Source organism: Bubalus kerabau, chromosome 9, assembly GCF_029407905.1.
Source record: "Bubalus kerabau isolate K-KA32 ecotype Philippines breed swamp buffalo chromosome 9, PCC_UOA_SB_1v2, whole genome shotgun sequence".
Classification (NCBI taxonomy): Eukaryota; Metazoa; Chordata; class Mammalia; order Artiodactyla; family Bovidae; genus Bubalus; species Bubalus kerabau.
In genome coordinates this window covers 103,677,166-103,704,813 of record NC_073632.1, presented here as the reverse complement: position 1 = coordinate 103,704,813, position 27,648 = coordinate 103,677,166, and the positions used below count along the sequence as shown (strand labels likewise).

Genomic DNA, 27,648 nt, shown 5'->3' with positions numbered 1-27,648 from the left:
GCCCAAGAAACGCAGGTTCGATCCCTGGGTTGGGAAGATCCTCTCGAGGAGGAAACAGCAACCCACCCCAGTATTCTTGCCTGGAAAATTCCGTGGATAGAGGAGCCTGGCAGGTTACAATCCATGGGGTCACAAAGAGTCAGACACGACAGAGCACGCACACACATACTTAGTACTGGGTACATAAGCTGTTTCCAACACTTCACTATTTAAAAAAAAATATTTATTTGGCTGCATCTTCATTATGGCCTGGGGGTGGAGGGGGGAGTCTTTAGCTGCATTCCGCAGGCTCTAAGTTGCAGCATGTGGGATCTAGTTCCCTGACCAGGGATCGGAACCCAGGCCCCCAGCATTAGAAGTTCAGAGTCTCAGCCACTGGAAGTCCCCATTCCCCAATTTCGAACAGTGCGTCAGGAAGCATCCTTATGCTAGATTTTTTGTGCAATTAGTTGAGTAGATATTTCACAATCTCCCCTCTCCCTCTCTTTCTGCCTCTCTCAAACAGAAGCTTTAAAAATGAGGAAACTGTCTTGCCTCCGCGGCTTTCTCCCTCTCTTACTCACTCTATGCCAAACCCCAGAATACATGCCAGGAACACGGGCAGGAGGGGAACACAAAAATAAGAAAAGATGGTATTAAAAGCACTTGTTCCAAAGATTATATTAAGAACTCTAGCTTTTGATCCATCCCCTTGTATTTTCTTTTTTACCTCCTATGGAAAAATCTTGCCTGCCTCCCTGGAAAAGCAGCCCATAATTTTTCCTGAACTGAACCGCAACTGATCCTGTCCATTTCTGTTCAGAGTTTACGGATAGAACTCACAAGGGGGCAGAAAGAGCTACGTCCCCTTTTAGGGTAAAGCCAGGGAGAGGAAAAGGAACAGGGGGAAACTGAAGAGAGGAGAGGAGCAGAGCGTAAAAAGGGGTGGGAAAAGAGGTGGGGACCTTTCACAGGCTTGGGTCCTTAGGTGCAGAGCGAAGTAAAGTTGCCACCTGGTGCCCTCATCCCTGGAGCATCCGTTATACATACTTTACAGAGATACCCAGGCAATGTGTGCTTTCATAAATCCTCCAGCATTTTTTCTTTACAACCTCAAACAAAATTCCATTTCTGCTACTGTGGCTGCCGGCCATCATAAATACATCTCCAGTAATTTCAGCTCCTGATATTGGCAGTGTCCTTGGGCTGAACTTAATCTGAAAAGCTGAGGTTGCAATCTCCTCAGCAGTAGAAGTGTTTTCCCTTTGACCACATAATTGGGATAAAAAAGGTAACACCCATGGGAATATAAATGTGCCTCTGAAATTGAAAAAAAAAAAAAAGAAAGATTAAATGAATTATCCATAGGCCAGTGATACAAATTCATCCACATATTTTCCATTCTATTGTGTCACTTGCACCGCTAAACTGCCAACTGCACAGCTTCCCAGTAAACTTGCTGGGGCTATTATAAGTAAAATGTCAAGCGTTACCTGAGCAAGAATGTGAAAGTGACTAAAAATAATATTACTATGCTACCACCCTGTCTGCAGTGACGTCAATCGGCTGTAGATGGTGGCTTCACCTGCCACCTCTCCTCCTTGATACCCACCAGGCTCCCCCTGGGCCACCCCCCCAACCCCAGACCCCTCACTGTGCAGCTGCTGGTCCTGGAGATGCCGCCCCGCTCAGCTGCCACTGTCTCCGCCTTGCAGATCACCTTTCCGGGGCTGCCTGCTGGGGCCTCCGCCCACCGCAGGGGGGCTCAAGGTGGTCACTTCTGGGTTTATTCAACTCTGACACTGGATGCCTGTGTATCTCCTGCCTGTGCCCCCACCCACTCAGACCCCGAGTCCTGTGAAGATGGGGCCAGTGTCTTTGTCCCTGCTTTTTGGATGTGGGGGAGATTTCCCCCAGAGTCCTCAAGCCCTGGACTCACACACCTTCACGCTGTGAGTTTGCAGTTGCTTTCTGCCGGGTCAGGTGGAGTCTACTCACCACGTTGACGCTAGGCTTGGCCACGTGATGCATCTGGGCCAATCGGACATCAGCAGAAGGAGCCCAGGCCAGTCTGGCAGAGGACAACATATGATAGCATCTAATGGATGGCTCAGGAGGGAATCTACCCTAGACCAGTGGGAGGAGGTGAGTGATCATAAATGTCCATGTGTGGAGACCAGTGGCTAATTTACACATGAAAAGAACAGGGACTGTCCTAGTTTTCACACACTTTGCAACCTCTGCTTGTTGTTGTTCAGTCACTCAGTCGTGTCTCTTTGTGGTCCCATGGACTGCAGCACGCCAGACTTCTCTGTCCTTCTCAATATCCCAGAATTTGCTCAAACTCATGCCCATTGAGTCAGTGATGCTATCCAAAACCATCTCATCCTCTGTCGCCCCCTTCTCCTCCTGCCTTCCATCTTTCCCAGGATCAGAGTCTTTTCCAATAATTCAGCTCTTCGCATCAGGTGGACAAAGTACTGGAGCTTCAGCTTCAACATCAGTCCTTCCAGTGAATGCTCAGGGTTGGTTTTCTTAAGGATGGACTGGTTTGATCTCCTTGCAGTCCAAGGGACTCTCAAGAGTTTTCTCCAGCACTAGAGTTCAAAAAAATCAATTCTTTGGCGCTAAGCCTTCTTTATGGTCCAACTCTCACATCTATACATGACTACTGGAAAAACCATAGCTTTGACTAGATGGACCTTTGCTGGCAAAATGATGTCTCTATAATACTGTCTAGGTTTGTCACAGCGTTCCTTCCAAGAAGGAAGCATCTTTTAATTTCATGGCTTCAGTCACCATCCACAGTGATTTTAGAGCCCAGGAAGAGAAAATTCTGTCACCACTTCCACTTTTTCTCTCTCTATTTGCCATGAAGTGATGGGATCAGATACCATGATCTTAGTTTTTTGAATGTTGAGTTTTAAACTAGCTTTTTTACTCTTCTCTCACACCCTCATTCAGAGGCTCTTTAGTTCTTCACTTTCTGCCAATAGAGTGGTATCATCTGCATATCTGAGGTTGTTGATATTTCTCCTGGCAATCTTGAGTCCAGCTTGTGATTCATCCAGTCTGGCATTTCACATGATGTACTCTGCACATAAGTTAAATAAACAGGGTGACAGTATACAGCCTTGTCACACCCCTTTCCCAATTTTAAATCTCTACTTATACCCTTCCATATGTTATAGATACAGAATCTGTGCCTGTAGGCCCTGGTGAGATGGCGCCACACTTTTAAAAGTCACTTACTGACTTTACAGCTAATTAATTTGGAATTAGCAAACACCACACACCTGTGTTTGGGTATTCAGGTTGGAGTCACAACACTTCTGGAGTTAGGAATGCCCCATTCGGAACTCAGGGTCCCTGATGGAGTCTTTCTCAGGGCCTGAAAAACCCAACCTCTAACCAGGTCGGCTCTACGCCCCGAGGTGGCCAGGCGCAGGCCACACCTCCCACAAGCCGGCCTCACCCTCACAAGCAGCCAGGCCTCTCAAGAGCCGGCCACGCCTCCCAAGCGCTGGCCACACCCTCACAAGCTGGCCACGCCTCCCATGAGCTGGTTACCACCTCCCACAAGCCTGCCTGTGGGTACCTTCCTGCACCTGTACACACTGAGGACAAGGGCCATGGGCCAACCTGGGGAGCCTGCAGATTTCTTAGCCAGGCGGACTGGGCCATGTGATGGCAGAGGCGCTGCTGATAGGAGACTCATCCTATCAAATCCAGGGGCCTGGGTTCTTCCGGAGGAGCCTGGCATGCCATCAGACGTGGTGAACAATGGGTTTACCAGACACTGAGCTCCCCCTGGAGGCCAGTGGGCCTGAGGACCACTACCGGACCACTTCCGGATGACAAGAGAGCCCTGGACTGATGCACCTGAGGTACCAAGGCGGGCGGAGGTTTCATTCTCAGCTTCCCAGGAGTCTTAGCAGAAAGGTCACTGCTGGGCTGCAGGGAAGGAAAGCAGTGTTGAGGGTCACCTCGCAGGTGGGACCAAGGGAACAGTGTCTGCTCCTTGACTGCCCTGCTTTGCTGCCCTGCATTAATTATTTTAAAATCCCACATATGTCTTTCCCTACAGTTTAGTTTTAAACTGTTCTTGGGCAAGGATCACATGTTACACTTTTTAAAGCGCTAAGGAAAGTGCTATGAGCAATGTGAAATACATTTTGACTTGAATTAACATGAAAAGGAGGAACATACCCCAATATCTATTATTTTAAAATGATTAGAGATCAGGTCTCCACTGACAAGGTGAAGCAGAAAGCAGAGTTTCTCTATAGCAAAGTAGGTTTTTAAAATCCAGAGGATTCAAGTCTGCTGTGGGGAGCACACAGAGCTGAGTCTGAACGGCGAATACCTTCTGGGTGTTTCTGGCTCTGCCCTCGACTAACTGCTGGATGCTGGGAGAATGACTCCCTCACCCAGGCCCCAGTTGGGTCATCTCAACATGCACAATATTGGGGCCACTTTTAAAGGGAAAATGTGCTTCCCCCCCCCCCACAGTGGATTGCTTCATATTCTAGAATAACACATAAATATACACAATGATAAACACAGTGTAAATCATTTAAGACTTTCCTGATGGCTCAGATGGTAAAGAATCTGCCTGCAATGCAGGAGACCTGGGTTCGATCCCTAGGTCAGGAAGATCCCCTGGAGAAGGGAATGGCAACCCACTCCAGTATCCTTGTCTGGGAAACCCCATGGACAGAGGAGCCTGGTGGGTTACACTCCCTGGGGTCGCAGAGTCAGACACGACTGAGGGACTAACACACACAAAGCACCTGTTGTTGTTGTTCAGTCGCTAAGTGGTGTCTGTGTCTTTGGGACCCCATGGGCTGCAGCACACCAGGCTTCCAAACACACGTCTAAAACATTTTAAAAATAAACTGTAGCAACACCACAAGTCAGTAGAACTCAAACGGTAAAACCGACGTGAGAGAAAATGTTGTATTTCTGAACCACACTGCCTCTCGCCACGCCCCCTTAGCTCCAAGTGCAGTGTGGACGGCACAAACCTTTTATACCGGCTTGCTTCTACTGTAGTTGCTGCTGTTGAGTCGCTAAGTCGTGTCCTACTCTTTTGCAACCTAGTGAACTGTAGCCTGCCAGGCTCGTACTGTCCATGGGATTTCCTAGGCAAGAATACTGGAGTAGGTTTCCATTTCCTTCTCCAGGGAATGTTCCCCCAACCAGGGATCGAACCCGGGTCTCTTGCATTGGCGGGTGGATTCTTTACCGCTGAGCCACCAGTAGCTGCGTGAAAACCTTGTATGGGTGCAGGGAGCCTGAGTCTCATTGGGTCTCCTTTGGCCTCGCAGTAATACCTGGCACCAGCCTGACCAAAAGCACAAGAACAAATGAGAAAACAGTACAGTCAGGTCATGCTTAGAAGGGGGCCAGCCACGTAAGAAGTTACTGGGCCGTCCACCAGTAACTTCCCTGGTGGCTCAGAGGATAAAGCATCTGTCTACAATGCGGGAGACTTGGGTTCGATCCCTGGGTCAGGAAAATCCCCTGGAGAAGGAAATGGCAATCCACTCCAGAACTGTTGCCTGGAAAATCCCATAGACAAAGGAGTCTGGGAGGCTACAGCCCATGGGGTCGCAAAGAGTCAGACACGACTGAGCGACTCCACTATTCACTATCTCCACGTAATACAGACTATGCTCCTGTTTTAGATTGCCACTGAAGTCAAAACGAAGTCTTAATCTGATAGAGAATTCAGAGAGACTTTCCAAAATGTGTCATAAACGCTAGCTGGATAAATACTGGAATCAAAAACCTCTAACAATCCTTAAAGATTCTAAAGTCCCTTCCATTCAAATCTAACCCTGGGCCTCGGAAACATCAGTTGCAGCGCACAGACCTGCCACCAGAGGGAAGTACAGAGCCATCCCGGTAAAGAAGAGGCAGCCGGCAAGCCGCCGCCTCCACCATTTGTGGGAGCAAAGAGCTCGTTGGCAATTGCTCCTCCTTCTCTTCCCATGAGTCCCAAAGACAGGGTAGTTCAACCGAACTAAGCATGATGGGGCTCAAATAATACGAGTGCGTTCTTTTACTCAAATAAGAAGAGTTTTCTCTTTTTATTAGTTTTCTATTTATTTGTATCTATTGAACAAACTTTCGTCAAATGCCTACTATGTGCAAGAAAAAGATATGTGAGAAGAAAAAGTTATTCACAGAACTCTAAATACACTTCCAGCATAAGCCGAATTGATAGCTCTCAAGAGATTCTCTCCAGAGAAGGCAATGGCACCCCACTCCAGTACTCCAGTATTTTCCTGCCTGGAAAATCCCATGGACGGAAGAGCCTGGTAGGCTGCAGTCCATGAGGTCGCGAAGAGTTGGACACGACTCAGCGACTTCACTTTCAATTTTCACTTTCATGCATTGGAGAAGGCAATGGCAACCCACTCCAGTGTTCTTGCCTAGAGAATCCCAGGGACGTGGGAGCCTGGTGGGCTGCCTTCTCTGGGGTCGCACAGAGTCGGACACAACTGAAGCGACTTAGCAGCAGCAGCAGAGATTCTCTCTGCAAAATTCACTAGTTATGGTCTTCAAGGAGCATACAGAGTGTACAGTAGAAGGAGAAAATGATGCCTTGTTTGAAAATAACAAAGTACCACCACTGACATCATCGACTCAGTGGACCTGAGTTTGAGCAACCTCCAGGAGATGGTGAAGGACAGGGAAGCCTGGCGTGCTGCAGTCCATGGGTCGCAAAGAGTCAGACAGGACTTAGTAACTGAACAGCAAAGAATACCACGGGTGGCTGTACTCAGAAGAAAACGCCCTGCTTCCTGCCCACAGGGCCGATCTCTGTAGAAAATCACTGTTTCCAGCCATTCACTTAGGGAGCAGACAATTCTGGAACATCAAGCTGTGTGCTGGCAGCCCAAGTCCATGGGGTCACCAAGAATCAGACATGACTGAGCAACTGAGCCCACATGCACTCAGAATGTGCTAGATGTTTTTGGTATTGAAAAAGAAAGTGAAACTGGGTCCCCCTCCACAAGACTCCCTCATAACCTAGAGGAGTAAACAAAATTAATATGCAAGTCGAGAGAGAAGCAAGGACTAAATTGAGGGATGGGAAAATAAATGAAATAAGAGTTGGAAGGAAGGGAAAGACACTATTGTTAATTATGAGGGACGGGACCCTTGGAGGAGGCGCGGGAGGAAAGGAGAAACGGGGCAATCATACCTGAAATGCAGGCAGCTCAAGATGGTGTGAAGTGATGTGGCCTTATCAGATATATCTCTAAGACTATTTAAACTATCCTAGCAAAAAAAATTATATCCTCTGTGGAAGGGAAGTGTCCCAGGGCCTCGCTTTGCTGAAGAGTGAGGCTCAAAGGCACTGGGACCACCTCCCTGCCTCTCACCCCAGTCTGTTCTGCCCACAAGTGTGTGATGGCATCTCTACCTCCCACATCCTATGCCTTGGGCTTCCTGCTGCTGAGCTGAGCATGGGGTAGGAGGGGAAGGGAATGGTCCCCTAATTATTTGGAGGATTGAGCTTCTGTGCCCCCAGAAGCCACATCACCCGGGCTGCAGGTCACAGGAATCAGCTCCACTGACCTGCCAGCACCTGCCTGCAGCCTCTGTCTCTAGAAAAGTCCCCATAGTCATCCTGCTGGCGGCCTCCTCTCTCCACCCAGACTGCTCCACCCAGACCCTCTCGCCTCTCTCCAGCCACAAAAGGAAACCTCATCTCCTTTTTAGCACACGAGGAGTCACGCACTAGCTTGTTCTTCTGTGTGACCCTTGGGAAGATGGCTGATCCCGGATTCTGTAAATGACTCTGACCTTGACAGGAGTGTGTGCCCTGTGAAAGGAGCCAGGCAGAGAGGCCAGGGTGAAGAATCAAAATCTGTGTAGGGCTAGCCTGCTCCAAGAATGATGGCAAATCTAGTTTACGCACAAAGTTTTGCATCAGGAGAGAAATCCTACCCGTTGGGTAGGAAAATTTGATAATGTTTAAATTGTCAGAAATTATGGTTTTACTTCTATAAACTTGAACTTTCAATTCTCTTCTGACTATACATCCACCCATTCTTTTGAAAAAAAAAAACAAAAAATTGTGTATTTACAAAATGCCAGTCACCCTGCTGAGTCTGGACCTACAGAGAGAAATACAGCGTGGTCCCCATCCCGGAAAATGCAGCGGGTCAAGGAGGCAGTGAAGTGTGTTAGTCGCTCAGTCGTGTCCGACTCTTTGCAACCCCATGGGCTGTAGCCCACCAGGCTCCTATCCTTGGGGTCACTGGGGCCAGTAGAAATGAAGGCAGCACCCTGAGGACTTGGATAAGAAACATTTAAGGACAGACAATAGACGAAGGACCCCACACAAGTGAGTTGTGAATAACAGCTGTGGTATCCGAGGAAACCCCGCAGGGACCGAGAGGAAGGGACCAGGGGCTGCTTGTCAAACCTCCTGCATCTCTGTTTAGTAGTCAGGGGAAGGGGGGAAGTCACGCCTAACCAAATGACAAAACATGCCAAGGAATGGGTGGTATAAATAACAAAGACCTGGCTCATAATTTGGGCTTAGGGATAAGCAAAGCGTGTTCAAGAACCCGCAAAGCCGACAGCCTGGCTCCCCTGCAGAAAGATGGCCCAGGAAGCAGATCAGATTGGATAGTGGGTTAATCCACTCGGCTACCACAACAGACTACCCCAGACAACAGACGTTTGTTTTCTCTTGATTCCAGAGGCTCAAAGTCCAAGATCAAGGTGTCTACTTGCTTTCTCACAATGGCCTTGCTCCTTGGGGTGTAGGTGGCCGCTTTCTCCCTGTGAATTCACATGTTCAAACTGTGCACCCTTAGAAAAAGTCTGTAAAAAGTAATTAACTGCTGTCTGGGTAAATGCCACCTGTAGGTTATGTCTTTTTTTGTTGTTGTTTAACCTCACAAAGAAAAGTTTTTGATTTGTCTTCCACATCTCCTTTAGCAGAGAAATCCTTGTACAAACTAGATAATTTTGTAGAAATCAGCCCTAACCCCTCTACTTCTATGATGATTTATGGGAGTTAGGGATGTCAGTTTGCCGGGAGGATTCTGGAAAGACTCACAAAACCCAAAATCAGAAAACACGTGGGCCGGGACAGGCCACTGCCATGAGGGTCCCCACCTCGCGCCCGCCCTCTCTGTCCGCCTCACTCTGCTTTCCCCTTTGCAGACTGGCTCCCTCCTCTTCCCCAGAACACATGGGTGTCAGTGGTCCCTTGAAACACCCCTAATTTTCCCTCTCACAGTCCCTATGCCCATGAGGTGGTTTCTTCTCCTCAGATCATTTGCAAATTTCCTGGGAAACAACTCGGTCCTATTTTGGGTCTGGTGGTTATTCCTGGAGCGAGAATTGATTGTGGCCAGGAGCCGTGTGGAAAAACTCTTGGCCCAGCCAGACCCGACCAGCCACAGCAGCAGCCAGGTCAGAGAACAGCTGCTCCCGCCCAACCTGGGGCACGAGCCCCAAAGAACGGGATGGAAATGCTATCCCAGAATAGATGCCGACACAGACTAATTGGCCAGAGGCAACATTTATTTCAGATGATCTCACCTTTCAGTTGATAATCTCATGAATACTGCCATGTGGAAAAGGCTGGAAGAGAAGCTGTTTAACTCTCAGAACTGAGACCCTGTCCTAGTTCACTCCAGTTTCTCTTTTCCCGCACTGACATTGCTCTGTTCCTCTCACATTATTTCAATGAAGTTAGAAGGGATAGGCCACCCACTCCATTATTCTTGGGCTTCCCTTGTGGCTCAGCTGGTAAAGAATCGGCCTGCAATGCGAGAGACCTGGGTTCAATCCTTGGGTTGGGGAGATCCCCTGGAGAAGGGAAAGGCTACCCACTCCAGTATTCTGGCCTGGAGAATTCCAGGGACTGTATAGTTCATGGGGTCGCAAAGAATCAGACACAACTGAGCGACTTTCACCTTCAGATGGATGAGGCATGATGCTTTCAATATGCAACCTTAACACAGGGGCTTCATTTTAAATATTTAATAGATCCTCTCTATTTTGAAACTACTATAATGGGTGTAAATCTCTGCAAAGATAAACATAGTGGTGTCTGCCCTTGCTTCATGCCCGTCCTTATGTACAGCACACAAACTACACTGGCATGAAATGCTCCTTTTGCACCAAATCCCACTGACGCACGCAACAGCAGAGAGTATGAAATAACATGCGGGTAAATGGTAGCAGCCAAAACCAAATCAGGCTGCTCGGAGAACTTGAAGAAATTATTGATTTTGAACCTTAGTTTCTTTATTTAGAAAATCGGGAGTTGGGACCAGGTTATCTTTCAGGTTGCCACTAAACCCTAAATTCTGAAGGATCTTCTGAATGACTGTCATAGTTACTGACAGAAAAGTCTTAAGAAATCCCTGTGTTCCGTTGATCACCAATATGAATGGATTCAGCCAAAAAGGGGATCTTCACCAAGAAAAAAATTTTTTAATTAACGCTCTCAAGTTCTCAGAAGAAAGCAAATCATTCGTTCAAGCTTCTATTCTCTCTGAAAATGTTTCTTTCTGCAAAGGCGGGGAGCCCAGCCCTCCGCCTTCACGAGGGGCTTGTACCGGCCACCTGTGCACGCTATAAAAAGCAATCGCTCCAGAGCCACTTCCTACTGGACACGCAGGGGACCCGTGCACTGCTTTCCATTCACTGGTCTGCACTGTTCTTTTGGGTAAGAGTGGCCAACAGTCGATGGAAGCTTCTGCAATGAGAGATGCTGGGCGACCCGTTTTGGGCAAGTCACATTTGCTGAAAACAGACCCTTGTGGCATGAAGTTCTTTAGAATTCGGCAGGTCAGACCAAGTGCAGGGTGAAAGAGACAGAGAGAGAAAAGGAAGGAGCGAGAACTCGCAACTTTCTAGCCAGTTGGCAGATAGAGTGAGTCCCCGAGACAAAGGGCAGGCGCATGCGTGAAGCGCCTGAGTCCTCGGCTGGGAACAGCGCTTCTGACCGCACCGCCGCCCGGAATGACCAGCGTGGGTCCGGGCTGCTCAGGTCCATTGTGGTCGTGAGACTCTGAGCTCAGCTCCTGGCTCTCCTGGAGCTGCCCCAGCATGCCTGGTCCCCAGGCTCCGAGAGCACCCCCAGGGAAAAGCCGTGATGGGGTCCCCGCTGCAAAAAGCATGGTGAGTAGGGAGGCTTAAGCCTGAAGGTCCACTGGGAACTCAGATACTAAGGGGAGTCGAATATAGTAAGTCTTCCCCCCGCCAAAGGGGACTAAAAATAGACTCCAACTTAAAGGTCATTATTCAGAACAGTATATATTGGTTGACCCAAAATTGGTTTATGTAGCTATCTAGAAGAATATACTAATATGAAGGTCTGAAATAATCTCTACTGGAATGTTAAGCATGGTTAGTTTACATGTAAGAATTTTTGCTGATTGTGCATTTTCACTATTTATGTATTACCCATATTTTCTGTTTTTCTACAGCGAGCATATATTTCTTATTTTATTTTTAAAAGAGATATTTATTTAGAAATCTCGAACTAAAACTCTAGGGGGAGGAGGGGGCCATTTGTTGAGGCTCAGGGTTGGTATTGTATATCCTAACCCCCAAATCTACACCTCTCCTCATTATGTTGTTGGTGTCTTCTGCCCTTTCCTGTTTATTGTTTTTAGCTCTTCCTCTAAGTACTGGCGGTAGGTCGCACTAGATAGTGTGATAAAGGGCTCTCAAAGTGATTTTTTTTAATTCACTTTAAAAGAAACATTTAGCATAGAAGAGAAAAAGCAAGTCTTCACATTTTCAGGAACATAAATCTCTGAATTTAGCTTACAGTCAAGAACAGTCATAATAATGTGTACAGAGCACCAGCCCAGGCAGTAGGCATGATGTTAAATGATTGTGATTTGTCAATTTATTTACAAATGATGTTAAATTGAAATCAACAGTTGCTTGTTGATGCTAGATCAATTTAACACTTGTTCAGTGAAATGAAACTTCTGTTTATTCAAGGAGTGGATATCTTTCTTAAAGATGACTCTGTAGTGTTCACATGAAATGATATATCTTGGAGCAAAGGGAAGGAGAAGGGATAAGAGGTTTAAATTTAGACCACCTCAGCCAAATTTAAAGGGGCCGCAGGAGCACTTGACCTTGGCCCAGATTCAGGGCAGAAGTCCTTAGGGAGAAACTCAACCACCCCGTAAGAGACAAGGCTAAGGATTTGTGTCACCTCTTGGGACAGCAAGAGCGTGACTCCGTCTGAAGTAGACCCACCAGGAATCTTCCATCTCAGCTGGCCGGTGTTCTTGGAAACGAAGCTTTAGGGGTTGTTTCTTCTTTGTAACTGCACTTAGCAGCTGCCCTCTCCACATAGACACTTGTGCAGGTGACAAGCATGGATCAAATGCAGGCACGTGGAGGACCTTGGGCCAACCAAACAGAGGAGTCCATGGCTGGTGGAGAAGCCCAGCACAGACTCTGGACAGTGCAGTGAGGTCGCAGGTGTCAGGGGAGTACAGAGACGAGGCCTTCCCCATGGGGGCTTCTAGAAGAGATGCCCTGGGCCAGGTCTTGCAGGAAGCATAGGAGTTTGCCAGGCAGAGAAGGGACTTGCAGGCAGAGGAACATCCGGCCACAGACCTGGATGGAAGGTGTGTCCAGGATGTGCTGTTGGGATGCAGGGCCTGTGCTCCAGGTGAGGACTCACAGCTCTACTGCAGGAAAGTGGCGTGTACAGATCTGTGGTTTAAGTGACAACCTGAGGGATTTCCCTGCAGTCCAGTGGTCAGGACTTCACATTCCAATGCAAGGGGTGTGAGTTCAATCCCTTGGCCTAGGGATTGATCTAGGATCAATGATCCTAGGATCTAGGATCCTACCTGCCTCTCTTGGCCAAAAAACCAAAACAGGAAACAGAAAAGATATTATTAAAAAATTCAATACAGACTTTAAACATTGTCCACATAAAAAAAAAAATTTTTTTAAGTGACAATCCGGCAACAATAGAGAGCACGAGTTGGAGGGGGTGGAGAGCAATGACAGGAACACCTCCTGGTCTTAATGTTCCTGCAAAAAGAGGGGCAAGAAAGATGAGGGCCTGTGTGGGAGCCCAGAGGATGGGGCATTTTGTGGGACATTCTGGAGGCAGAAGTCAACAGGGCTCACTGTCAGGTGAGGAGGAGTGGATGTGGGAAATGGGCCACCGTGCATGCACAAAGCTTTTGAGGGGAAAAGGTTGAAAAATTGATTATTAGTTAATAACAAAACTTCTCATTTGCAAGAAAAGAAAGACCGGTTAGAGTTCAACTTTTTAAATCATAAAGCAAAAGTAGCCTAGGGCCTGTAATTTCAGGAGCATTAGTTCAAACAGGCTTCTTTTAAGAACCTTCTGGACGCTGTGGTCCCAATATTTGAGTGGAAGCAAAAGCGAGCTAAATTTTTGCTTTTCCTTCTTTGTCTCTAAACGGTTTTTTTGTCGCTGAGGATAATGACCTCAAAATTGCAACAGTATCAGATTCTGGAAGAAAAGACAGGGGGACCCCAGGGACACGTGGAAGCCTGTTTGCTTTGAAAGAGCTCATTCAGGTCACCAACCTGCAGCGGCAGCTCGTGTACCCAGCCCAGCCCTCACCCTCCACCCTCCATTCTCCACTGCCTGGGGGTCAGCATGGGGTGGAGGGGGGAGCCTTGCCCCTTCTGCTGTTTCTCTGTAATGATGAACTCTGGCTTTTCTCTTTATTGCCTAGTTTCTTTCCATTGTGTGTAGCCTTTATTAAAAACAAAGGCCACGATGGCTACAGGGAAAGCCAGTGGAAGCCACCAAGGAAAAGGTCTGATGTTCTGTCATCACCCCGGGCTGGGGCCCTCCTGGGGATCGTGAGCTGCCCTCCCAGCGCCGCCTGGTGCCCCCGCTGGTTGTAGCCAACCACCTTGGATCAGGCTGTGACACACCCGTTAGGCTTCACCACAAGCGAAGGCCACCATCCCAACGCTGGGTCTGGGGTTGCGCCTGGTCCTTGATCCCATTTCCAGCTTCATCAGCCAACATTCCACCAAAGAGGGCCTGACATCAGCCTTCTGTCTCTGCTTCTCGCAGCCGCCCTGTTGACTTGACTCTGGGAACTGGCTCCTGTGAGCCTGAGCATGTAGTCCCTTGGGGACACCCAGATCCAGCACTTCCCTCACTTCCTCCGATGTTTGGTGGCTTGCCGCCCACCCCATGACCCCAGATTCCATATTGTCAGTGACGATGACCTACAGAGGCATGGTGGTGGTCCTGCCAGGACCTGACTTCCTGTTAGCACACACCACAGCCCCTGAAACATCACTTCCGTATGAGTGAAGGCCTGAGATCGCAATGAGCACTGTTGCTGGGCGGTTTGTCTGACATCCAAGCATGGCTGGTGGGAACTCAGAGTCAGGCTATGGTGCTTCAGATGGATTGCTCTGCAAATCCACAAAGGGAAGAGCCCTTGGGCTGTGTCTTAGAAAAGAAGCCGTATTTCGTCAAAGGCTTTCTAACTTGTGATCCTAACTGATTTCATAGCAATGCCACGTGCCCTCAAAGAGGTGGTGCTGAGTGACCTGCGGGAAAGTCTCTGCTCCCTTCTCCTTGCCAATCCTCCAAACACAGAAAGCCCTGGGATTCCTGGTTGGGTGGACTTCAATCAGCAGGGCCCTCGTGGGTGTGGGACATGCCCTTTGTTGTTCAGTCTCTCAGACGTGCCTGGTTCTTTGCAAGCCCACAGACTGTAGCCCACCAGGCTCCTCTGTCCATGGGAACTCCCAGGCAAGAATACTGGAGTGGATTGCCATTTCCTTCTCCAGGGGATCTTCCCAACCCAGGGATCAAACCCGGGTCTCCTGCATTGGCAGGCGGATTCTTTACCACTGAACCACCTAGAAAGCCCAAGACATGCCCTTACACAGTTACAATCCTACAAAGGTAGTAATGCATCCGGGCCCTGCTGAGCCGCCCAAACCACCCACACTTCCACCTCCTCTGTAGGGAGCTGGCCCATATTCATGGATTCTGAATTATCCGCTCAAATCTAAGGGTTGGCCTGGTTCTCATGCCCAAACTGTAACATCATAGAAACAGGCTATGTGAGAAAGGCAGCCTTGCTCAGCAAAATCGCATCTCTGTACCCTCCACCCATACAACCCATTTCCTTCAGATGCATTTAAAATTACAAAATTTTTGCCCATTTGGAAACTTTCTTTCCAGTGGGGCACAGAATTAAGATAAGATTCAAAGTGTAACAGTCCTTTTGTTAACTTGTAACAAACATGCTCCAGGCTCTTCCTAACAGACAAACATGGGCGAAATGTGAAATAAGCAACCTGAAAGAAAACAGAATGTAATTCTTTTCCTCAGTAAGCTTTTCAAAAAGGTACACCTGCTAGCAGTCCAGAGTCTATAAAATCTCAAGCACATATACAGCATAGCCCTCAGTAAGTGCCCGGCACTGTTCTGAGCACTCTGGTTAAAAACAGTTCATCCAGGGATTTCCCTGGTGGTCCCGTGCTTAAGACTTTGCACTCCCAGTGCAGGGGGCATGCGTTCATTCCCTGGTCAGGGAACTAAGATATGCCTCATGCATGCGTGCTAAGTCCCTCCGGTTGTGTCCGACTCTTTTTGACCCCATGGACTGTAGCCTGCTGGGCTCCTCTGTCTGTGGGATTCTCCAGGCAAGAATACTGGAGTGAGTTGCCGTGCCCTCCTCCAGGGGATCTTCCTCCGCCAGGGATGGAACCTGCGTCTCATGTCTCCTGCATTGCCAGGTTCTTTATCACTAGTGCTACCTGGGAAGCCCAAGATATGACTCAGGTGCAGCAGGAAATTTAAAAAAAATAATAATCCAATACCCATAGTAACGCTGCGGGGATAGTTATCATTATTTCATTTTACATTTACATGTGAATCACTTCATAATTCAATAATAATTGTCACTGTTGCCATTTTACAAGTGAAAGAGAGAGGCGTGGGGGTGAAGTAACTTGCCCAAGGTCATGGCTACTCCGTGGAGAGCTGGATATGAACCCATTAAAGCACAGGCTCTGCTCTACAATCCTGGTCCTCTTTTAATGGTAAATAACAGAAGAAGTCGTCTATTATAAATTACTTTGTGACTCAGCAGAGGAAAAACAGAGGCATCTCAAAACTTCTCAACCAGTGTCCTCTGGAGTGACCCCCATGGGTCCTGCAGTAAGGGTCCTCCGTCCCACCTCACAGACCCAACCCCAGCCTCCCAGGCACCAGCCCACCTCGAGGTTCCCCCATCAGCCAAATCCACACCTCCCACGGCAGAGTTCCTTTTCTGGGCCCTGACTCCTTTTCCAAACAGCTGTGCTCTCAGCGTTGACCCTTGTGGGAGGTTAGAAGAATCTCTCTAAGGCACAACTGACCGAAGGCTTTGGTAAAGCGTTTGCCTTTTTAAAGAGAAGCTTCTCTGGTGAGTAGAAATACAGGCTATGTGGCAAAGAGAATAAAGAATTCAATTGGGACATCATTTTAAAACAAGCATTTTAATTGAGTTATCATTCACATGCTCGGTGGTTCAGCCATCGCCACTAACTCCAGAACATTCCCATCACCCAAATCAGAATCCCCAGACATCAGCAGGGAACCCCCATCCCATTCTTCCCACCTCCTGGCAAGCATTAATCTACTTCCTGCCTCTAGAGATTTGTCTATTCTAGACACTTCCTATCGGAGAAGGCAATGGCAACCCACTGCAGTACTCTTGCCTGGAGAATCTCATGGATGGAGGAGCCTGGTAGGCTACAGTCCACGGGATTGCAAAGAGTCGGACACGACTGAGTGGACTTCATGTCACAGACACTTTCTATAAATGGAATCGTATAACACGTGACCGGCTGCTCTCTCCTAGCACAATGTCTCCCGTGCGTATTGTAGCTACATAGTACTATGTTCCCTCTTACGGCTGAATATTATTTCATTGTGGGAATAGACCACATTTTGTTTATCCACTCATCAGTTGATGGACATTAGGTTGTTCTCTTTTTTTTTTTTTTCTTTTTTTGGTGATTGGGAATAATGCTGCTATGTACATTCACATACAAGTTTTTGTGTGGACATAGATTTTCGTTTCCCTTGGGTAGATACCTAGGAGCAGAATTGCTGGATCATAGGATGACAGAATGTAATATTTAAAATGGGAAATTTAGAAGAACCTATGAACTCATAGCATGTAGGTGGCTGCCCACAGCCATCCCAGCGCTTACAGCTGTGGGAGCTCAGGCAAAGCACGTGGCCTCCAAATTTCAGGTAGCTGTTTTGCTCTGTCTTTACTGTTACTCTTGTTTTGCATGTTAAATGTCTTTGGAAACACATTTGGCTCTCAGTTGTGTAGACAAACTAGGATGTATACATAAACGTGTTTATAAACAGTGCATTGTGAGGTTGCTGAGCTTTCATCCCCACAGTCCATGTCAGGCAGGGTGGCCATTGACGTGAACCATCCTGCATGCTGGTGTTGGGAATCAGGGCAGTTCAGTTCAGTCGCTCAGTCGTGTCCGACTCTCTGCGACCCCATGAATCGCAGCACTCCGGGCCTCCCTGTCCATCACCAACTCCCGGAGTTCACTCAGACTCATGTCCGTTGAGTCAGTGATGCCATCCAGCCATCTCATCCTCTGTCGTCCCGTTCTCCTTCTGCCCCCAATTCCTCCCAGCATCAGAGTCTTTTCCAATGAGTCAACTCTTCGGAATCAGGGCAGGCAGCCCCAAAATGTGCCTCAATGACATCTCGGTTATTTTGAATTCAAGTTACTTAAGAAATGGACAATGCAAGACGGAAACCCAACCCTGTGTTTCTTTGTCCTGCCAACTCCTCACAAATGCATTGCTTCTTGGTCTAAAAAGTATAAAAACTAAACCTGCTCTCATTTCTGTGGGACCTCTATGCCTGTGAATTAAAATGGGTTTTTATTTTCTCCTGTTAAACTGTCTTGTATCAATTTTACCATTAGTCCAGCCACAGGAACTGAAGAGGGCTAAGGGTGGGAGGGCCAGCACATCAGGGGATGGTTTGTTTATAGTGCCCTTTGAGGGTCTTTGCAAGTGTTACTGCAGTTTAGGTACCTTCTGCTAAGTCGCTTCAGTCGTGTCCAACTCTGTGTGACCCCATAGACGGCAGCCCACCAGGCTCCGGCGTCCCTGGGATTCTCCAGGCAAGAACACTGGAGTGGGTTGCCATTTCCTTCTCCTCTCCCTAAAACTGGTCTTGCTCACGATTTTGTTGCACTAACATATTCCTTGCTTCCATCATTCTCCTGATCCAGAACTTTCCATGTGTATAATATAATTTGAATCCTTAACCCCTTAGCCATCTGGCCATCCTTACTTTCCATTCTTACCTACGTTCTCACTCACCCACTGACTCCTGGACACCCTCCGATTTCCTGCCCCACTGCCTTTGCTAGAACTTCTCCCCCTACCAGCGCATGCCTCTCCCCACCCATGCCTGCCACCATCTGCATCATCTACCCCAACACCAGCCCAGATCAAAGGTCAGGTCACCCTTCCAGCAGGTTCTATCAGATCTGCTCCCACCAGCCCCAGCTCCATTCCAGAAATGACGTTTCCTCCCTGTGTTCCCATAGCAGTCACAGCATTCTTCTAGAACATTCTTTCTGTGTTGTGATTATTTGAATACATGTCTTGTTACCACACTGTGAGTTTGTTATTGTAACACTGTCCTTCATGATGTAGCATTGCTAGGGCCTTGCAGATAGTAGATATTTAAAGTTTTTTGAGTTGGAACAATTTGTACCCTTCAAAACAATGGGGTTTTCATAATATGTCCTTAAATAACAAGTATCACCATGCTACAAATCTGTAAAAATAAGAACTGTAAGTCCTGCATTCTGTTGTTAAGAGTCAGCTCATGTCAGCAGGCATACCTTGGTTGATTGCTGGTTATGTAAACTTGGGCAAATTCTGAATTCTCGGTGTTTCGATGTCCTTTTGGTAAAGATGGGAATAATAACTACCACCTCCGAGCGTAGCTAGGAGGAAAACAAATGGGACCATCTACACAATCCCCTGGGAAGGTGCCTGACCTGCAAGAAGTCTTCAGTAACTATTAACTGTTACTCACCCCAAGGGGAATTTCCACTGGACTCTGCCGAGAGAAGTCTGGAAAATGGCCCTTTGGGTGCCGCAGTTACCAACTCTGACCAGAAGAAGGCGCCCACCTCCAGAGCTGTAATCATTTAGAGTCCAGCTAGAGCCCCGCAATAGAGAATTCCGTCTGGGGGTGGCGGGTAGAGGTGTTTAGAAACATCAAGAAAGCCTCGGATTTTAAAGGTCACCACAAGGGCGCTTGGCAAGTCCCACTGCGCCTCCATCTCCACCCACCACCTGCTTAGAAATGGCAGTGGTGCTGAGGTGTGGGCCCAGGGACCCGCCAGGAAGAAGCTGGGTCTGAAGCTGAGGACACATACATATACTGGTTTTGAGATCATGATTTCTTCCAGGATTAGCTAAAGTGTATCTCATGCCCACAGCTTCCCTAATGAAGCTGGGTTTCCCTCTGCCGCTACTTTGCCTTTCTGGAAAGGGCAGCAGAAAAAGAATGACAAGATTTTGGGGAATCTTCCAAAGAGGCCTTGCCTGACCCCCAGAGCTGGATAGAGCAGACAGAGATGTGAGGTCGGACCTTCTTGGTTTGCAGAGTAGGTTTCCAGCATCTTCAGATTCACCCTACTTCCCCTCTTAGGAAAACCTGCTTTTAGGGAAAGAATAAATCACAGCCTGGAGGTTTAAATGAGTACGAGTGTCTTGTAATGTTATCTTTTATCAGGGGGCAGAAACCCTTTTGGATGGGAATGACTCTACAGGGTTGGCTTTTAGGCATAGCTGGGACACAGAACAGGTACTTCAGAGAAGAGAGCCCCCCCTCTTCACTCCCAACACCAGGCGGGTTAGAAGCCACTTCCTTTGTCCTTGTTCCAGTTCAGTCAGAAGGTTCTTCACGTACCTGCCACATGGTACTCTGGGGAGAGATGGCCCAGCCCACCAGCATATCTGGGGACCATTCGCCTCGATTTTGCCATCTGCCTCCCTTCGTTCATACACATGTGAACTCCTCATCGTCCCCATAAGTTCACCCAAAGCTAGAAAGCCATCCCCTACCCCCATCACTCTACCCTGCAGGGTCAGCGTGGTTGATGACCATGAACTTTCTGTTTGACCTTGGAATGAGTTTTTGCATGTGATTATCAGAGAGTGGGTCCAATATTTAGATTTCTACCTGTAGTGAGATCTCATGACACGGCTAGAAAGAACCACATCACTAAATGCTGAGCCTAGACTGGGAAGGCCTGGTCACTGGACACCAGGAAGACACGCAGTCCCCTCTGCTCCTGCACTAGCCGCCTGCAATTTGGGAATGGCAGGTCCCCCTTCCCTGCCAGAGATCCCTCAGTGCCTACAAAGTGGGAGGAAACAAAGTGTGTGTGCGTGCATGTTGTCCCTTCAGTTGTGTCCAACTCTGCGACTCCATGGACTGTAGCCCGCCAGGCTCCTCTGTCCATGGGATTCTCCAAGGAAGAACACTGGAGTGGGTTGCCATTTCCTCCTCCAGGGGAGCTTCCCGACCCAGGGATCAGACCCACATCTGCATTGGCAGGTGGGTTCTTTTCCACTGGCGCTGTCTAGGAAGCCCCCAACAGAGGGTGTGAGATTTTTATAAGCACAATAGATTGGAATAGAAGCCCCACACACACAATTAAAGCTGAAATGTGGCTAAAGTCTTTAATTGTGTGAATCACAACAAACTGGAAAATTCACTGAAGAGGTCAACAGGAGCTGGTTGGATGGCATCACCAACTCAGTGGACATGCGTGCGTGTGCACTTAGTCATATCCAGCTCTTTGCAACCCTTCTGGACTGTTGCCTGCCAGGCTCCTCTGTCCATGGGGTTTTCCAGACAAGAAGAATGGAGCGAGTTGAGTTTGAGATGGAGATGGTGAAGAACAGAGACGGCTGATGTGCTGCAGACCATGGGTCTCAAAGAGTCGGACACAACTTAGTGACTGAACAACGACAACAGTGTGGCATAAATCTGTGGCCTTTCTCAATAAAGTGCAAAACAAGACTCCTTCACACACATGCAGCTGGGTATCATTGAGAAAACACTGCTGCTACTGCTAAGTCACTTCAGTCGTGTCCGACTCTGTGTGACCCCATAGATGGCAGCCCACCAGGCTCCCCCGTCCCTGGGATTCTCCAGCAAGAACACTGGAGTGGGTTGCCATTTCCTTCTCCAATGCATGAAAGTGAAAAGTCAAAGTGAAGTCGCTCAGTCGTGTCTGACTCTTAGCGACCCCATGGACTGCAGCCTACCAGGCTCCTCTGCCCATGGGATTTTCCAGGCAAGAGTACTGGAGTGGGGTGCCATTGCCTTCTCCAAGAAAACCCTGGGGATCAGTATTTTGCAGAAATAAAACCAAAGTGCTGCTTATGGGTTGTTGAATTGCCACCTCTAAAAGAGGCTGTGTATACAACTTCAGCATCGGTGTCTCTAAATTGGGCCCAGGAATCAAGCCTCTTGACTGTATCAAATGGGCAGAAGACCTCTGGAGGGGTCATTGTGGGCAGAGCCTAGGCAGGGACTCAGAGACCCGGCCTGACTGCACAGAGAGGGTGGTGGGGCGGGGGAACTGGTGAGAAGCCCCCCTGCACCTGCTGTGCCACAGGAGAGGGTGCTCAGGCCAGCTCCACCCGACGGTCCAGGTGTGGAGGTGCGGCCTCCCCACCTCCCCTGCTCCAAGGACTTGGTGTTTCCTGAGGGTGGCACTTTCCTTACGAAGGGGCAAACCAGGGCAGCCCCCTCTCTTTGGGTTCTTTGCACATTTTGGCTTTAATGAAAGATATTTCTATGGACATCTTTTGCAAGAAGACTTTGTGGATGCCTGTTTTCCCTTCTCTCGAGTATATTTGTACAGATGGAAGTTCTGATTATGATATTGTAATTTGTGACATGTAGATTTGGTCCTTCAGATGAGTAATGCAGGACTTCCACTCACACGCTGTTTGGCAAAACTGATCTCAAGGACTTGTCTAGCAACACGGTGGCTGAGAAATTAGAGGAACATGTGGCTATTAATGTAGAGCTATTAAGAGTGAAGAAAGAATTGTTGTTGTTGTTGCTAAGTTGCATCCAACTCTTTGCAATCCCATGGACTGTAGCACACCAGGGTCCTCTGTCCTCCCAGAGTTTGCTCAAATTCATGCCCACTGAGTCAGTAATGCCATCCAACTATCCAATCCTCTGTCGTCCCTTTCTCCTCCTGCCCTCAATCTTTCCCAGCATCAGAGTCTTTTCAAATGAGTCAACTCTTTGCATCAGGTGGCCAAAGTATTGGAACATCAGCATCAGTCCTTCTAAGGAATATTCAGGGTTGATTTCCTTTAGGATTGACTGGTTTGATCTCCTTGCTGTCCAAGGGACTCTCAAGAATCTTCTCCATCACTACAGTTTGAAAGTATCAGTTCTTCAGCACTCAGCCTTCTTTATGGTCCAACTCTCACATCCCATGACTACTAAAAAACCATTTGACTGTATGGACCTTTGTCAGCAAAGTGAAGTCTCTGCGTTTAATACGCTGTCTAGGTTTGTTATAGCTTTCCTTCCAAGGGTTAGGGTTAGGCATTATGTTGGTGTAATCCCCACCATGCAACTGCATGTGGAAATTAAAATGATTACAAGTGAAAAATATAATTGAAAAAAATAAAAAGACAACCCCACTCTGCTTTGTTTCCGCAGCTTGGGAGCCTGACCGAGCGCTGCCCCTCGGTGCCAGCCACCGGACTGGGCAAGGTGTTCAGCAAGGCATGGCTCCCCGCCAGGTAAGTGAAGACCTCCCCACACCCCGCAGGGAACCGGAGTAGTCAGTGGGGAGCCTCTCTGAGCGGAGGTGCCGCCTGGTTCTCTTCTCATTTCGTAGCCTGTCACTAGGGGGTCTGTGTCTCCAGGGCACCATCCCTCCCACAACAGAATGGATCATGCTGGTCCACATGAAGGTGGACCAAGCAAAGGCCTCAGTTTACCCCCAGGCACCAGGAACCACAGGGGCAGAGTGTTGTTGGGCTGCTCATTGGCTCACCCCTGGGATCTTGGCATTATGTGGGTACCCTCCAAAAAGCACCAAAGAGCAGGAAACAAACAGTTCACCAAAGTGAAAGGTGGAGCTGAGACTGATGTTTAAATTCAATCTTTTCTTTGCTGAACTGGTCCGAGTTGGATGAGTGTCCATGTACCTCCTGGGATCTCACTCACCCCAGGAGGTAACCAGGGCAGAACAGCAGCAAGGAAGAACTCCTATTCTTAGGCATTTCCCATTCGATGCTGCTCCCCGTCACCACGTTGCACCATTTACCCTCCAGCTCTCCTTGGGAATGGATCCAATTTTTATCCCAACAAAAGTGGAGGAGGTTGAGTAACTCATCACAGGATGACAAGGACTGGGAGCCCAGTTCAGATCTGAGTGACGCCAGAGTCTCAGGGCTTCCCTAAAACTCTCTGCACAGAGTGAGTTTACAGGGACCTAAAGCAGCATGGCAGGACCCTGGGAAGATGACCAAACAGAGCCCGCCCCAGGCAGTGGACGGAACATGGCAAAGCCAGAGCACTCTCGGAGAAAGGAGGCCACCCCTGTGATTCCACAGTGGTGGCCTCCTTTATCCTAAGACCTCACGCTTGAGCACAGAGCCCCCATTCCAGGATGTCATGGACATAGAACTCACACCTACTGAAACACACGGAGAAGGTTCCCAACTCATGCTGGGGGCCAGGCTGCACTTGAGAGCCCCCGGGACCCCTGTAGAGTGCTCCCTCCCTTCCTCAGAGCCTCCCTGAATGTGAAAGCTTAGTTCTTGCAGACAGGTAGTTGCTGCTTTCACACATCTCCTGGAAGCTTTTGGGCGGAAGCCATAGCACTTGATGGAAGATAAAATTTTCCATCTGTTTCTAAAATCCCTCACTATCTCCTGTCGTTTAAGAATGAAGGTCACACAGCTACCATCCTGATGGGAGCCTTTGAGTTGTTAGGTTTGATATCATGACTTTTGTGAAAGGATGGTTTGGGGGACAGGGATCAGAGGGCAGGAGAGGCCTGAGGGGACACAGCAGACACAGCCCCGCCTCTATCCACTCAGCATCACCTGGAGGAGGTGCAGATCTCAGAAGTTTGCCCTGGCAACAAAGCCAGGTGCGGGGTGATCAGGATCCCGGGAGGGGAGGGGAGGCTGCCCAGAAGGGGCTGGGAGCAGAGCAGAACACTTAGGGGGCTTGCCTGAGGGTCACTGAGCTGGGTCAGCAACCCCGAGTCACAGACACGTGGGCTCACGGATGAGACACCACGTTGTCATTGTTCAGTCACCAAGTCGTGTCCAGCTCTTCCAACCCCATGGACTGCAGCATGCCAGGCTTCTTTGTCCCTCTCCATCTCCCAGAGTTTGCCCAAGTTCATGTCCATTGAATTGGTGATGCTGTCCAACCACCTCATCCTCTGTCACCCTCTTCTCCTTCTGCCTTCAGTGTTTCCCATCATCAGAGTCTTTTCCACAAAGACACCACAGGTGATGGCAGATTCTCTGGTAAAGTTATGGGAACTCATTGTCTCCATCAGGCAGATGAAGACGACTTTCCCAGGCTCTCCAAACATGGGGGAGAGTGGACTGAAATTGTAGGTGATGCACTTGGCCTACAGGAGAGCAAGGGTACCTGGGGGCGGGGCGGGGACCACAGCATGTGTTGCCTGGGAAGGCCACTCCTCACCCCTCCACTTGGGAGAAGATGCCGGAACCTCACAGGGTGGAGGAAGGTCAGCAGAAGCCCTTTGAGACTGTGGCTGGAGATGGTTAAATTCTGCTAGCTGGGTACCAAATATTTGAATCCACATATTATGATTTTAATCATCATCTTTAGTGGTTAAAACTTAGCATGAAGGTTTCAAAGAATATAGGGACTGTAATGGTAATATCCACAACAGGGAAGGATGAGAAAAATCAGGACTGAAAATCTGGTTAAGAGAAGAGACAATGATGGTGGGTGTTGAGTAAAACTCTCGAGTGGTTAAGCGTATTCCAGGAGATAAGTGAAAGTAAAGTGTGTCTGGCTTCACTAATGCAGACAGGTTACATACCTTTCCCGCCACATCAGCACCTGTTTCACCCATCGCTTTCAGGGGCTGCTTTCAGGAAAGAGAGCAGTTTCTTTCCTCCACTTACGGATCATCTATGACACGCAAGGCACTCTACTGCATTTCCTGCAGAGAGTATGGATAAATTCTGTTTGACTCAGCCAAGCTCATATCAAGCTTGAGGTCTGGAGGTGGTCCCATAGCCAGACCACCCAGCGTGCTCCTACTTAGATACTCTTAGAAGTACCTGTATGTCTTAAAGCTAAATATCTGGCCACAGGGCAAGATAACCATGTTTCTTTGGTAAGTCACTGGAAGCAGTGTGATTTGACTAATGAATCAGGTTGTTTATTGATCACAGAAAGCAGCACCTGGAAGTGTTAGTTGTCCAGTCATGTCTGACTCTTTGCGACCCCGTGAACTGTAGCCTGCCAGGTTCCCTTGTCCCCGGGATTCTCCAGGCAAGAATACTGGAGTGGATTGCCATTCCCTTCTCCAGGGGATCTTCCTGACCCAGGGATCAAACCTTGTCTCCTGCACTGCAGGTGGATTCTTTACCATCTGAGCCACAAGGGAAGGCCACTCCTGTAGCTACATTGTTTGCTCAAACTTCAACACAGATAACAGTAGCAATTAATTGTAATTATTATGGCTCAGATATGCAGATGACACCACCCTTATGGCAGAAAGTGAAGAGGAACTAAAAAGCCTCTTGATGAAAGTGAAAGTGGAGAGTGAAAAATTTGGCTTAAAGCTCAACATTCAGAAAACGAAGATCATTGCATCCGGTCCCATCACTTCATGGGAAATAGATGGGGAAACAGTGGAAACAGTATCAGAATTTATTTTGGGGGGCTCCAAAATCACTGAAGATGGTGACTGCAGCCATGAAATTAAAAGACGCTTACTCCTTGGAAGGAAAGTTATGACTAACCTAGATAGCATATTCAAAAGCAGAGACATTGCTTTGCCAACAAAGGTCCATCTAGTCAAGGCTATGGTTTTTCCTGTGGTCACGTATGGATGTGAGAGTTGGACTGTGAAGAAGGCTGAGGGCCGAAGAATTGATGCTTTTGAACTGTGGTGTTGGAGAAGACTCTTGAGAGTCCCTTGGACTGCAAGGAGATCCAACCAGTCTATTCTGAAGAAGATCAGCCCTGGGATTTCTTTGGAGGGAATGATGCTAAAGCTGAAACTCCAGTTCTTTGGCCACCTCATGCGAAGAATTGACTCATTGGAAAAGACTCTGATGCTGGGAAGGACTGGGGGCAGGAGAAGGGGACGACAGAGGATGAGATGGCAGGATGGCATCACTGACTTGATGGACGTGAGTCTGAGTGAACTCCGGGAGTTGGTGATGGACAGGGAGGCCTGGCGTGCTGTGATTCATGGGGTCACAAAGAGTCGGACACGACTGAGCAACTGAACTGAACTGATTATGGCTTCCAGGTTATCTTGCCAGTTGACCCCTGGGACCAGATGTTTAGGTTTAGGAGGTGCAGGTACCTCTAAGAGTATCTAAGCATGAGCACCCTGGATGGTCCAGCTGTGGAACCACCTCCAGACCTCAAACTTGATATGAGTGTGGCCAAATCAAACAGAATTTACCCATCCTCTTAGCAAGGGATGCAGTAGAGCACTGTGCATACAGTAGGAGATCCGTAAGTAGCTGAAATATCCGCCCTACTTATCAGGGTGACCACACCATTCAAATGCAAGTGACAATGTTCATATGACATTTACCAAGTCCTGTGTGAATCAGGCTAACCACATCTTCTGACCTGATTTAGCTCGGAATTGGTTTTTGTGTCTAATCTTAATAGCCTAGCTTCCAGGCTGTCAATCAAACCACAAATTTACTGAGCACCTTCTGTGTACCTGACACAGAGCTGGACGTGGGGGAGGTCGCAATGGATAAAACAAAGGCCCTGCTCTCGAAATGTTCCCAACATAGTGACAGGTGAACAAGTAACCACAGGAGAACAAGACAGGTGTTCGAGACAGAGCAAACTCCAAGGAAGCACCCCCTTGTGCCAAAGAGTCAGAGCTGGTTTCAGCTGGATGGAGAATGGATTCTGATAGACAAGAGAGAATTGGCCAGGCCGGAAGGGGCCACCGCAGGTACACAGGGACACGTCCTAAAGGGCTAGTAGCAGTGTGTCGTTTATACACTCATCAAGTCCCCATGGAATAGTGAATCCTAGTTAGGAGACATAAAGTCCTTTGGGAGTCTGATTTTTTTAAATGATGTCCCCAGCCCCCACAAAGCCACCCTTGGATCCTGTTTAGAAAATCCTCCTGTAAGATATTTAGAGTCTGGAGACCTGGCTTTATCTCCTCCTGTCAACATTTATCTTCTGTTCCTCACATTTCTGGGCCTTGGGTTGCCCATCTATAAATAGGGCTCACGGATTCCTGCCTGACTCACCAGGTATATAAGAATTAAAATCAAGCAAGGCCATGTAGGCAAAGAGTAGTCTAAACTCTAAACCATCTGAAAGCCAT

At 48.3% G+C, this 27,648-nt stretch overlaps 1 protein-coding gene across 1 annotated transcript in view; it reads left to right on the top strand.

The window, feature by feature from the left end:
- The first annotated feature begins 10,965 nt into the window (after nt 1-10,965).
- Nucleotides 10,966-27,648, top strand: part of TAGAP (T cell activation RhoGTPase activating protein) — an 80,417-nt gene continuing 63,734 nt past the window's right edge. Inside the window, exons 1-2 of the mRNA XM_055536126.1 lie at nt 10,966-11,145; nt 22,767-22,849. Coding sequence (XP_055392101.1) covers nt 11,074-11,145; nt 22,767-22,849 — 155 coding nt within the window. The 5' untranslated portion in view covers nt 10,966-11,073. The remainder of the gene's footprint in view (nt 11,146-22,766; nt 22,850-27,648) is intronic.